The sequence below is a fragment of the Myxocyprinus asiaticus genome, chromosome 21, assembly GCF_019703515.2.
Source record: "Myxocyprinus asiaticus isolate MX2 ecotype Aquarium Trade chromosome 21, UBuf_Myxa_2, whole genome shotgun sequence".
Taxonomy (NCBI): domain Eukaryota; kingdom Metazoa; phylum Chordata; class Actinopteri; order Cypriniformes; family Catostomidae; genus Myxocyprinus; species Myxocyprinus asiaticus.
The window spans coordinates 34,441,607-34,455,861 of NC_059364.1; the positions used below are offsets into that span (position 1 = coordinate 34,441,607).

The 14,255-nt window shown below is 40.8% G+C and overlaps 1 protein-coding gene across 5 annotated transcripts in view; it reads right to left on the reverse strand.

Annotated features, from left to right (window-relative positions):
* Positions 1 to 14,255, reverse strand: part of LOC127412086 (disks large homolog 5-like) — a 110,243-nt gene that overhangs the window by 10,351 nt on the left and 85,637 nt on the right. For all 5 annotated transcript variants that reach the window (XM_051648137.1, XM_051648138.1, XM_051648136.1 and 2 more), the window contains 9 exons: positions 9,214 to 9,376; positions 8,861 to 8,994; positions 8,604 to 8,768; positions 5,313 to 5,496; positions 4,756 to 4,904; positions 3,902 to 4,072; positions 1,191 to 1,387; positions 949 to 1,092; positions 168 to 295 (listed from right to left, as the gene is read on the reverse strand). In XM_051648137.1, coding sequence (XP_051504097.1) covers positions 168 to 295; positions 949 to 1,092; positions 1,191 to 1,387; positions 3,902 to 4,072; positions 4,756 to 4,904; positions 5,313 to 5,496; positions 8,604 to 8,768; positions 8,861 to 8,994; positions 9,214 to 9,376 — 1,435 coding nt within the window. The remainder of the gene's footprint in view (positions 1 to 167; positions 296 to 948; positions 1,093 to 1,190; positions 1,388 to 3,901; positions 4,073 to 4,755; positions 4,905 to 5,312; positions 5,497 to 8,603; positions 8,769 to 8,860; positions 8,995 to 9,213; positions 9,377 to 14,255) is intronic.

Consider the following 14,255-nt stretch of genomic DNA (forward strand, 5'->3'; position numbering starts at 1 on the left):
ATCAAGTCATCACGAAATGTTCACAACTCATTTTACTTGACTTTGATAAACATTTTAATAATCAGTCATATATTTTAGCTTATTATTAGGGGACAATTTTTTATCTATTTCACTACACACACACAAAATAAAATAATTAGATGTGCTCAGCAGGGGCGTAGACAAACCTTTTCTGTGATCTCTTTGATAGAGGCAACAGTAGTCACATCAAAATGGCCACTCCTCCGTTTATAGTCGATGAAGAGAAAGTCTTTCACTCCACGCTCTATGGCCTGCTGAGAAGCCTTCATAACCTCTGAATGAGCAGAACAAACAAAGGTCACTCATCAGATCACTCATATTGAATAGCCTAATTAGAGGTAAACCAATATAATTGTTCCATTGCTGATACTTCACTGCAGTAATACTGAGTCTTCAAACTGATAAAACTGATAATTCTTACTGATAATCCTATAAAACTAAAATAAAATGCACATTTATTTTTCTTAGGGCAATTGCAAAAGTTCTTATGTGCAAGATAGTAGAACAAAGCAGCAAACCTTTGGGTGACTGATATGTCATCTTCAGTTATTTGCTGTCACTCTCTGAGAAATAGAATTATTGCGCTGTTACCTGTATTCTGGAGATTGTATCAACCGGATACAAGGGCTGACGACTAGTACTGATGCATTTATCATAAAAATGCAGGAAGCTTAGGAAGCTCATTTAACAACAGATAATGACAAAAAAACTTTTTTACACAAAAATGTACTAAATTCCACCATATTATTCATTTAACTATGCTATCGGTAGATTTTGGAACGGACACAAACACTTCTGTTAATCATCCAGGTGGGTAAATTTTTTCGTACGATGTTGCTTCTTAAAATATTGTCTGACTTATTGGCCATACCAATACATTGTTCTATCTCTACTTAAATATGATGTGGAGGGGATATGGATATTTACCAAGCACACATCTGTTGAATTTCTCTGGAGATTCTTTGATCAGCATGTCTTTAACTGGATCCACCAGTGGGCCCAATATCAGCACCGGTCTGGAAAAAGTGCAGGCAACCTTCTGCACTCTCTGATAGGCCAGACTCACACAGTCTGCCCACACCCAAAAACACAAAATCAACATCAAACCCAAGATCTATAAACAGTAATTTCAACAGTATTGCTTTATGGAATACTGGAGGGTTTCTCACCATCTAAGAATGGAAGAGAGTCTGTGCTGATGGCATCCAAGGCTACCACATCTTTGCCATCTTTGGAGCTGCTGCGTTTGTGCTTCTGTTTCCTGCGGAAGAAGGATCTACGTGCGGCTGCAGAGAGGGTCTTGCTGGAGCCCGCCTCGTCCTTCAGTTCAGTCATACTGTGTCTGCTGTAAAACTCCTGGTCCATCCTACAGAGCAACATATTCCAGCACTGAGTACACTTAAAACCACAACTGCCTACACAGCCAAAAAAAATAAAATAAAAAAACAATGTGATTTTCTTAATCAGTATATTCTCCTAATTTACATAAAAAATATGGAAACATTCTTAAAACAAGATAAATTTGAAAGAAGACTTGTTTTAAGAGAATATTTAGAGAATCTTATTTTTTATTATTGCATTGGCATTTTTTTTCTTCTTGTTTTAAGTATAGGTTTTACAAAATGTATTCAGGCTTATGCTTATGAAAAATACACTTAATTAAAATATCCATCCCCTATAACCGCTTGTCCTATGCAGGGTCGTGGGTAGTGCTGGAGCCTATCCCAGCTGTCTCGGGCTGAAGGCAGGGAAACACCCTGGACAGGTGGCCAGTCCATCACAGGGCAACACACAGACATACACATTCACACTCTCACACCTACGGGCAATTTAGTGTCTCCAATTAACTTAACCTGCATGTTTTTTTGGACTGTGGGGGAAACCAGAGCACCCGGAGGAAACCCACACAAACATGGGGAGAACATGCAAACTCCACACAGAAAGGCCCAGTTGAGCTGGGACTAAAACCCGGTCCTTCTTGCTGTGAGGCCACCGTGCCGCCCCTAATTTAAGATATATCCAGAGAAAATAAGTCTTAATGTCTTGTGCAAATTTGCTTTGCAACTAAATGTTTCTTGTTTTAAAAGTGTTTAGATAAGACTCAAATTATTTAGCAGTCCTGTGTATGTTTTGACATCATTTACCATGGGCATGTGTGCTGATCCCTATTTTATATTTTTTGCCACAAAATGCTTAGCTGACTCAAAATAGACTATGCACAATTATCCCATCATTAAAAAAAGTCTAAAGTGGTGTTCACGCATACAGCAAATTGCAGCATCAATATGTGCCAAAAAAACATGGTGTCAGGAATTGACAGCATTCTGTGAGTTTGTTTCATGCAATGTATTTGTTTATGATATGATAAATTTATCCAAACACTTTCCCCATCCAGAATTTTCATTTTAGTGGCAAGAAATCAACTTCACTGTCAAATATAGGGCTGCAACTAACGATTACTATGATGATAAATTATTTCTTCGATTAACCAATTAATTGAATGGAAATGGCAAATTTTTCTTTCCTGTATTTTATTCAAATGTATTTATTAAAAAACGTAACAATTCATTTCACAATTCATCTCAGGATTTAGTCTGATTTAGGATACTGAATTCACAATGTGATACTCTCATAATACTTTAAACAAAGACTGAATCAAGAAAAGTTAAGTCTGATTGATTAATTACTTTTAATACATACACGGATCAGCCACAACATTAAAACCACCTGCCTAATATTTTGTAGGTCCCACTTGTGCCGCCAAATAGCACCAACCCGCATCTTAGAATTGCATTCTGAGATGATATTCTTCTCACCACACTTGTACAGAGAACTTGTAGTTACCATAGACTTTGTCAGTTCGAACCAGTTTCGCCCTTATCTGTTGACCACTCTCATCAACAAGGCATTTCCATCCACAGAACTGCCGCTCACTGGATGTTTTTTTTTGTTTTTGGCACCATTCGGAGTAAATTCTAGAGACTTTTGTGCGTGAAAATCCCAGGAGATCAGCAGTTACAGAAATACTCAAACCAGCCCATCTGGCTCCAACAATCATTCAATCAATCATTTGTTTTTCAAACAAATTATCATTAAAACTCATCTTGCACACTACTGTGAAGTGACGTCTCTCACGAAGCTTCTCCGTGCACGCCACATTAATCCAACTGACTGATAATGAAATTTGTTTCCTTATCGATTTTAATGATTAGTTGTAGCAGCACTAGTCAAATTACAATAATATATATATATATATATTTAAATTTTTTTCCTCCCCTTTTCTCCCAATTTGGAATGCCCAATTCCCAATGCGCTCTAAGTCCTCGTGGTGGCGTAGTGACTCGCCTCAATCCGAGTGGCGGAGGACGAATCCCAGTTGCCTCCGTGTCTGAGACCTTCAATCCAAGCATCTTATCACGTGGCTTGTTGAGCACGTTACCGCGGAGATGTAGCGAGTGCGGACGCCCACGCTATTCTTCACGGCATTCACGCACAACTCACCACGCGCCCCATCGAGAGCGAGAACCACATTATAGTGACCACGAGGAGGTTACCCCATATGACTTTACCCTCCCTAGCAACTGGGCCAGTTTGGTTGCTTAGGAGACCTGGCTGGAGTCACTCAGCATACCCTGAATTCGAACTCCCGACTCCAGGGGTGGTAGTCAGCATCAATACTCGCTGGGGTACCCAGGCCCCCCAATAATATCTTATTTTTACTGGCAATGTATCTAGTTTGTGATCTGATTTCCAAAAAAGTTATGGCCAGTTGTGAAGCCCACCAATTACGTTAGGGTATCCAGCAGTAGCAATGCGCCCTATGACAACCAATATAGCGACTTGATAAAATTGCTGCATGTATCATAAGGACGTGACTCACATATATTTGCTTGGGATCTGCCCTCTTTGAATTTTTTGTGCATTTTCATCTAGTTGCCAGGCCATCCAGGTGCCGAAGTTGCCATTTGGTAGCGTGTCATCCACATACAGGATGTCATCTTTCTTGAAAGAGAGGTCAAGCTCTGTCTCAGCCACTCGGTCATAAAGTGCTCTGGGAGAGAACGAGGAAATTAAAAATTTAATATGTGACAGCATAATACATGAGCAAAATATAATGTCTCGGTTATCCAAGATGAATGAAAAGAGCGCAAGAGGCAAAGGGAAATAAAGAAGGAAAGAAAGAATGAAAAATGTAGAAAGCAGGTGGGTCAAAGCTGATCCTCCATTTCTGGTGTGGCATAAGGTGACTTTTAGCGCCGACCCATAACTTCTCATCCCTGCTTGTTAGTGACATGTGGATTGACAGAGATTATTTACTGTGGGTGACACCATTGGAGCACAGGCAGAAAATGTGCCTGCAACAGCTGCAGGCCACAGAATTTCATTTGCAAAGACAAACACGGCTATTTCTGCACAGCCCTCTTTCATTATTCTTTTTCCAACACGCAGACACAATGTATCTCTGTCTCGAACAGTCTAATTACCACGGCTACTATTATAGAACACAAATTAAGGGGATTTGGTGATATAATCTTGACGGCGAGATACAATATCTCACCCTCCATCTTAAACATAATTAAAGAGATCAAATGATTCCCATTGCTGCACTTTTCTCAGATATCTAATTTTAGAGACACAAGGCCCAAACGCTGGCATTTGGTTATAGAGAATTCGTAAGTGGCTATGTATGGTATGTGTGTCTAAGGCAGGATTTGTGATGAGAGAATGCTGTACCTGATATAGAATCCATCTCCAGGAGTGTCTTTCACCATGTTGAACTCATCCAGATGATGCTGGACTCTGAACGTGACTGTTTCCACTGGCTTAAGCATTTCCAGGTATGCCTCCTCCACAGTCTTATTCTTCATATTAACTGAGCCATACTAGATGAAGAGAGAAAGAAAGAAACAAATAAGTGCTGTTGCCTAGGGCTGGCTCACATCTGAGTATGTCTGTGCCAGGAATGGGATATTACCAATTCCCCCACTCTTCACAATGAAGAAAGCAAAGATCAATAAAAAACAATTGACGGTAAGATATGCGTACTGACATTTGAATTAGAGGAGAACAATACAGCCGGTGGATCAGGCAGAAATGGCCCTATAACAAATGGAGTAGCGGGCTTCAATCTAAAGTCAACATGAAATGGCATTTGCAAGCCATTCTACTTTCATAAAATGCTGTATTTACAAAAGAAACAGTATATTCAAAGTAATAGAAAAAAGTATAGGACTGGACTTGGTTCTATCCAAGAGGAAATGCGAGTTTGTAGTCAATTATAGCGCTTTTACCTCTAGTATCTTGTCTCCAGGCATGAGAGCATCGACTCCTCTGGCAGGACTGTCCTCTTCAAGTCTCTGCACAAAGATCCCGTGCAGGTTTCCTCCACACAACTGAACACCCAGATCCGCCTGAGTCTTCCTCACAGTCACCAAACGAGGCTCCGGAACTTTCTTTGAACTCTCAGATGACATTCTAAAGTAAGCGAAACAGAAACAAATTGATTATCCAGGTTCATTTAATTTTTTATTGTGTTGCCCTGGCCCTGGCCCTGTTCCAAACCTAGTGATCCAAAAAAATCTCATCCAAGATGGCAGACAAAGCGAGACAAATGTTAAAACATAAATAAACTTTTGTTTCACTCAAAAGTTAAATTGGACAACTTTACCCAATATTTGTGTGTGCTATGATTTTTATGCCTATTAAGGTAATCCATTGTAAGGTTAGCAACATGCTAATGCCAAACTGTTCAAACCAATAGTGACTTAAGTCTCCAGTGTGCTTCACATGAGGAGGACTATTTTATGACACACAGAGTTGCTGCATGTGTAGAGAGTTTCAAATTGGTGTAAAGTCCAAGTCCCTTTCAAGGCAAGTCAGTCCACTGGGCGGCCATCTTGGGAACGACCCCAGGCAGCCATTTTCCACACTCTAGTACAGCTCCTATCTACTTGAAAGTGGAAAGATCAAAAGCTCTATTCGAAATGGCATCATAAATGTGCTTCTTGTGCTTTTTAAGCACACATCAAGCTAAAAAAAATGCTATTTTTCAGGCTGGTCCAGCTAATGCATATGCGCATTCTCGAGTTGACTGAGAGGTGATGTCTGGATCTAAATGGTGATTGGTTCTTTAACCTTTGAAGGCATGTTCACACCAAATCCATGACGAGTTAGCGAGACAAACTCCTGACAAAAGGTCTATACAACCAGAGACCGAAAGCAATAAAATGAAAAACAATTTCACCCCTGTACAGTAGGCGGTGCTGTTCTACAAACAATCTCTGGCTGAAGCGGATTCCATCGGGGTGGATCGTACACTGGAAATAGAACAACCTGTCGTGGCCTTGAAAAGGCTCTAAGGTGTGTGCGCTGCCCTAGTGCACAATGCGGGCGCACAGACTTGCTTTTGAAAAAGGCGTACGAGTCTGCTATGTATTATGTAGATAAGCCGCACAAAAAATACACTCTGCCAGTTACTCCTTGCCACCACCAGTACATTGGAGTTAGCGATTGTTGAACCCCAAAGGATCCCCAAACCTCTTATTCTGGTTTCCTGCATGGACCTGGCTTTCAGCTGTCATCAGATGAGATTAATATATTTAATGCTGTTAAGGCATTTTTTCACTAATTTGGCATTTGGTTTCATTGTGCTCTTTCCATGTTTTTGATGCATTTGAGGAATATAGAAGCTGTTTGTTTTTTGTTGTTGTTTTGTTTTTTGTAAGAGTAAGATAGCAAAGAGCATTGCTGCATAAATATACATCCTGTGTCAGTATATTTGTACATGCATATTCCAAACTGACTCCCAAACCCAGCTTCTTTTTTTTATGCCTGGATAATATAACAAAAGGTATAGTGATATAAATACAAGTGGAATAATGTTAATTAAGTAAAACAGGTATAGCATAAAATATTATGCCTTACATTAAAAATAACACCTGTTTTATATTATCCTGGCATTAATAATACCAGTGAGGTTCGGCAATTCGTTTAGCTTCCTTCGTAGAAAATACTGCATATAAAGAGCATTTTTATGTGATAATTTACTACATGCTTAGTCCAAATGAATTGCTGAACCTCACTGCTATTTTAAATGCTGGAATAATACAACAGGCACAGTTATACATATTAAATAATGTACATTAAGACAAAACACCATGTATATTATAAAATCTGAGGTATCAGCGTAATACATAAATATTCTAAAAAGAATGAATGTGTGAACAGGTTCTATGTTATTTATTTACTGCATATCTGCACCTGTGTTTGCCAGTAGATTTGTACCACCAACGCGCTGGATTGTGCAGCAGCGACGACTCTGGGAAAAATGACAAAAACCTCATACCTCATTGGTCATTCTTCGCAGTCCAAAAAAATAATTCTGCTGACTGCTCTCTATAAAAAAAAAAAAAATAATAATAAAAAAAAAAAACTCTTTGGATTGTCTGCGAATGATTTGTCGGACTCGGAACCGTTGTGTCCTAATAGTGCCATAGGTATCCATTGTTTCTATTCAAAAGCTTGTTTGGAACGAACATTCGCAAAAGATAATTCAGGCTTGGTGTGAATAGGATTAAAGACAGGACTTCCATTTCTACATATGCCATATTGGGCATTCTAATGTCTCCCATTCACTTTAATGCAAGTGCTCTATCTCTGGCTTAATTCGTCTTTGGTAAAGTATTGTCAGAGATATTAATGTAAATGTACTGTCTGAGGCATTATAGGAGGAGACAGGTCACTCATATATATGCCAGGAATGGGATATTACCAATTCCCCCACTCTTCACAATGAAGCAAGCAAAGATCAATGAAAAACAATTGACGGTAAGATATGCGTACTGACATTTGAATTAGAGGAGAACAATACAGCCGGTGGATCAGGCAGAAATGGCCCTATAACACACTGGATTGTGCAGCAGCGACGACTCTGGAAAAATGACAATAACCTCATACCTCATTGGTCAGTCAGTTTTCTTTGCAGTCCAAAAGAAAAATAATTCTGCTGACTGCTCTCCATAAAAAAATAAATTAAATAAAACTCTTCGGATTGTCTGCGAACGATCTGTCAGACTCAGAACCATTGTGTCCTAATAGTGGCATAAGTATCCATTGTTTCTATTCAAAAGCTTGTTTGGAACGAACATTCGCAAAGATAATTCAGGCTTGGTGTGAATAGGATTAAAGACAGGACTTCCATTTCTACATATGCCATATTGCGCATTCTAATATCTCCCATTAATTTTAATGCAAGTGCTCCATCTCTGGCTTAATTAGTCTTTGGTAAAGTATTGTCAGAGATATTAATGTAAATGTACTGTCTGAGGCATTATAGGAGGAGACGGGTCTCTCATATACATATGAATGGAAGAAATCTTAATGTTAAAAATGGTGGCTGTAAGAATGGAATTTCTGCCTTACAATTAAATAATATTTTTGACAGAGACACTGTCTGTCAGTTTACTCAACACGCATATTAGCTAGACCAATCTTTTTTTGGAGTAAAAAACAAAAAAAAAACAAAAAAAAAAACCTTATAGGGACCTAGGTATTGTGGAATGATGTGTACATTTGTGCAGTACCTGATGAAGTTTTGGGGGCTTGTGGTGGGTGTAGTCTGTTTGGAGGATGGTGTGAGCGTGCCTTCGTCCTGTTCACTCAGGGTGTCTATGGTGGAGTGGTTATCTGGTGTTGCAGCTCCACTGCCCTGGGGAGTGGACTCAGTGCTCACTGGCTCCAAGCGGGAACTACAACACAACATGGACAAGAATCAACAATCCCACCTCTGTGTTCAAATCTGCATTCTCATGAACAGAAAGGGATGGGATCAGGGCTGTACCTAGAGCGAGAGTGGTTCCCGAGCTGGTACATGTGTGGGTTGTACTGGGCCATGATGGTGATAGTATCACATTGCTGGCCAATTATGAGGCGTGCCTGCTGCTCGGTGGCATTCCGCAGGTTTATCCCATTATACTAAAGGAAAAAAGCATAATTGCAGGGTCACAACACAGTTAAAGTCTTATAAACAGCATTCATTTGAGCTACAAGATGCTACTTGATCAGGGTGTGGTGGACGTGGTATTAAATCAGCCTAATTATACAGGTCTTCCTTGAGACATACTTGTCACTCAGACAACCCCCTGACTAGCAGATTATGAAAATATGTAGATTTGCAAATTCATAATAACTAACCTCCAGCAGCTGGTCTCCATACTCTAGTCCAGCCTGGTGTGCGATGCTACCCCCTGTCACCTTGGAGACAAAGATACCTCCATTCTCTCCACTCACAATGGAGATCCCGAGAGGCTCAGCCCCTTTGTGCACGATGACATTCCGTGGCTCCTCCAAGTATAGCCTGCCAATTAAAGTGAATTTAAAAGTCAAACATAACCAGTAACTGAGACAGAGATGCTCTGCAGGGCTTAGTCAGGGTGGATGCCAAAATACTGCACTAGAGGAGGTCCATGCAAGTGGGTGTTTACTGTATTTGCAGTTTTGAGGAATAACTGCATTACAGGCACAAGAGCACACACAAACAGGGCAAAAAAGCGGGAGTGTGCATACAGGATGTCAATAAAAGATCCAGAAAGATTTGTATTCACACTTCTATCTTACACATTTTAAATACGCCTGTACAAAAGAGTGACTTATAACCCTAACAAGTAAAACATGCATTAATGTAACAGCAAGTCTGTACAAAAATATCAACACATTTTACTGACAAGTACACAACATTTTAGCGTATTAAGTACACAAACAAAACTCTACATCTCTGAGTAAAGAAATGATTAAAGCTGCTGTAAGTGGTGTTAGCTGTCTTGCTAACTCACGGCAGACTTTAGGGGGTTGCACTCTGAACACGTCAGGCAGACGACATACCGCGTCTTAAAATTAGAAACCAATGTTTCTGTGAAAGTTAGCACACTGCCACCATCGTTCAGCATACATCTATGGCACCCAGCTACGACTTCATAGGCTGCTCAAAATAGTAATGCGACACTGAGCGCCACTCACACAGTTTTACTTTAAATTCCATTAAATTCTACCTGAATAATTATTAAGGAACATACATTGACATTTTGCACAATAAATGTAAATATTTCCCAATAGAGGTTGCACTTTAATTTTTCAGTTTGCACAGTTTCATCGTTTTCTTCATACACCAAAACCCTGTCCTCCAAAGACATGTTAGCAAACCTGAACATGCAAAAATGATTGACAGGCAGAGAGCCAGCTTCAAGTTTTTTGATTGGCTAACACGTGTGGGCCACGCTTAGATAGTTTTTGCCGTTTACAGAGCCTAAGGCAGTAAAATATACAGCGGCAAGAAAAAGTATGTGAACCCTTTGGAATTACCTGCATCTGTATACAAATTTGTCTTAACGTGGTGCAGGTCTAATCTGCAGCAACCGAAAACACTTGGTTGAGGTTACTGCCACCAAAGGAGGATTGACCATTGTTAAATCCAAGGGTTCACTTACTTTTTCCACAGCACTGTGAATATTTAATGGGATGCATTCAATAAAGACATGAAAGATTATGATTGTTTGTGTGTTGTTAGTTTAAGCACATTGTGCTTGTCTATACTTGTAACTTTGATGAAGATGAGACCACATTTTTTGACCAATTAATGCAGAAAACCAGCTTATTCCAAAGGATTCACATACTTTTTCTTGCAACTATCTCTCAGGACACCTATTTCATGTATTAGATATCAGGGATATTTTATGTTTGGTAAAAAAAAAAATGCTTACAGCAGCTTTAAACCAGATTTACCATTTTTTATTAATCAACTAAATCTGGATCTTTTCAGGACAAGAGCAGCCAAGCTGACATGCAAATACTAAATGTCTCCTCTAACCCAAACCTGTCCTAATCATATATTTACTCCAAAAATAGCTACATCTGCATTATACAGATTTAACATTCATGATGAATCTCTCACTGAGCTATTTAATCAAAAGGGAAATTAAAAGCTGCAGGTAAAATTACCCAATAACACCAAATGACTCCACTTTAAGAAAATTGTCGCCACAGATTCATAAACTTGAACCCCACACAGCCATTTTGTGTTTTACTCACCGCTATGTTGCAAGAAACACAAAAGGAGATGTAATGTAGAATGTCAGAGCTTCTGCTCTTTTTAATTCCAACGGACCGTCAGAGACAGTGTTAAGCACTAGTGGATTATCACTGCGCCAGCCAGATAGGTCGAGAGAATATACCAACACGTGAAATGGGCTGAGCTCTGAAGGTAAATATTGCTCACCTAATAATTTCATTTTCTCACCTAATAAGGATAGGTCATTTTTCTTTTGTATGATATTTGTGCTGATAAGTGCAGTTTACTAAGAGCAGCGAAGTATTATCCTCACAAGCTGTGACAGCACAGTTTTTGATGGATTCAGATTACCTTATCATTTTGGAGTTTTTAATAGTTTCGGTGAGTTTTATATTTCACTTTTGAAGTTTTCTTGGCTCATTGGTAACACTCTTTGCTTCTTGGTGCTATCCGGTGGCTGGTGTTAACCGCGCTGATAAGTTGGCAGTTCCCGCTGACATGATTATCTCTCCATAGGGTTCATCCTGGTGTTTTTTGAACATTTGTGATACTCTGTGTCCTGCGGTGCAATCCACCCGGCCAGTTTTTGGAGCAGTGTACTTAAACGGCGATCGAAGACAGCCCGTATGCTGGCATCCTTTGCTGAAGTGGATTCCATCGGGGTGGATCGTTCACTGGAAATAGAACATGTCGCGGCCTTGACAAGGCTCTAAGGTGTAATGTGTGCTGCCCTGGTGCACAATGCGGGTGCACAGACTTTCTTTTGAAAAAGGCGTACAAGTTTCTGCCTACATAAGCCAAATGGAAAATACAATCTGCCAGTTACACCTTGCCACCAAAAGTACACTGGAGTCAGTGAATGTTGACCCATAGGATCCCCAGTTCCTGCAAATGGGTCTTCTGGTGATGGGTCATGTGACCTGCGAGTTGGGTACACTTACCGCTACGCTGCTGAAAGCCTGCAACCAAATTTGGCTTGCTCAGGAGAGACTGTCTGAGGATTGTAAGAAGACTCTGTGGGACCTTTCAGTCTTTCCCTGGCACCTCTTCTGACCTAATGTCCCAGAACTGTTAAAAGAGAGGGTGAAGTTGTCTGAGGCCACCCGCCAGCTGACACACTCCTCCATTTAAAATGCAGAGAGCTCAAGTTCACCATCGTTACGCAACGCCAGGGCAACGCTTCCGCCAACACCATATTTTACAGCCACAGGACCGTCAGAGGCCGCGTACTGCTTAGGATGCTAGTGGTTTTGACCACCTAATTGACAGTCGCCTGGGGAACCACAGCAGTGCCTCCCCACTGCCATCAAAAGTTGTACACATTAAGCCTTAGGAGCTTGGGCTGGCTGTTGGTTGCTTTTCAATGCAACAGCTAGACTACTGGAGACAGCCTCACACAGATATAAAAGTTTACCACAAAATTAAAATTTTGTCATCATTTACTCACCGCTATGCTGCAGACCCCTGGGTCCTTGAGGTCCTTCGTGAGGCGACCACTCACTGTCATTTATAGTTTGCAAGGACAAAAATCCTTTGGGTCTGGACGTACTGTCTCACAAGGATTGTGAACCTGTGGGGTTTCACACTACATGGTTAGGGATGGTTCCACACGACAGCTCTCTGCTTCATGTTGTAAACTTTTTTCTGCATGGTGCAGGGAGCATAGGATTGATCCCAAGGATTGATGGCAAGACAGCCTTCACACTGAAAGTGTGTGTTGTTGCCATTTCTGCCTTCCACATACCAGTTGGTGGTTCCTCTCTTGGTTTCATGGACTTGCTTACAGCTTTCTGAAGGGTGCAAGACATTTAAGACCAGCCCGTAATCCCCTTTATCCTGTGTAGGATTTGCAACTTTTGCTTACATCCCTATGCTTCTCTCCATTTGAGCCTTTGCAGAGGGCTGATATTAAATGGACATCCTTGAAGACTGTTTTCTGTTGGGAAGAGTTACCAAGTTATATGCACTGTCTGTTAGCAAATTGTGCTTGCATTGGTTGCCGGAGGACTCTGGGTTTGTCCTTAGGCCCAATCAATCTTTTCTTTCGAAAGTCCTCCTTCCTCAATTAATTAATCAGTCCATTGACCTGGCCACTTTTCAGCCACCTTCAGAGTCTGATGACACGAGGGCTTACCTATTGTGTTCGGTACATGCCTTAATGTATAATGTGAAGTCTACCATTCAACTCAGGCAGTCAGATCAGCTATTTGTCTGTTATGGTGGTATGAGGAAAGGGGTCCCCATGTCAAACAGAGGTTGTTGCACTAGATCGTTGAGGTAATCACCATGGCATACAGGAAGGCCCATTAAATGTTGCCTGAAGGCCTGTCCTGTCATTCTACTAGGGCTTTCTCTTCTTCATGGGCTGCCTTCAGAGGAGTCTCTTTGACGAACATCTGTGCTGCTGCCACTTGGGCTTCTCCATGCACCTTCGCTTGATTTTACAAGGTCAACGTTGCTGCCCCCATGTTGTGAGTTCTGCAGTTCTCTGACAGCAGCCTTAACTACTTTTTCAGGTGGGTGGCATTCCTCATGACTATGTTGGTAAGGGTCATCCACTATTGCTTAATACTGCATCTAGCGGTCAGTAGGAATGAAAACAAATGCTAGTTACTGTGGTTTTTTGAACTTTGGATGACCGCCAGTGTTCTTAGTCACTCGGAATGCACAAGAAAGGCATATCGAGGTGAAGTGCTGAGCTACTGCGGTGTTTATACCTTCAGAGCTCAGCCCCCGTCACCACGTGACTTTGTTTGTATATTCTCTCGACCTATCTGGCTGGCGTGGTGATAATTCTCTAGTACAGTGGTTCCCAAACCTGTTCCTGGACCCACTGAATATTTGGGATTTCTCCCTAATCAAACACACCTGATTAAACTCATCAGCTTGTTAGTAGAGACTCCAAGACCTGAATTGGGTGTGTCAGATAAGGAAGATATACAAAATGTGCAGTGCTGAGGGGCCTCTAGGAACAGGGTTGGGAACCACTGCTCTAGTGCTTAACACTGCCTCTGGCAGTCATCCGGAGTTCACAGAACCACAGTAACATATGTAATTAACTTTTCCATATAGGGAAAGTAGATGGTGATTTATGATGCAAAGCATTATATGAAGCCATACAATAGCTTTGTGTGAGAAAAAGACCTAAATTTAAGTAGGCATTCTTTGATAA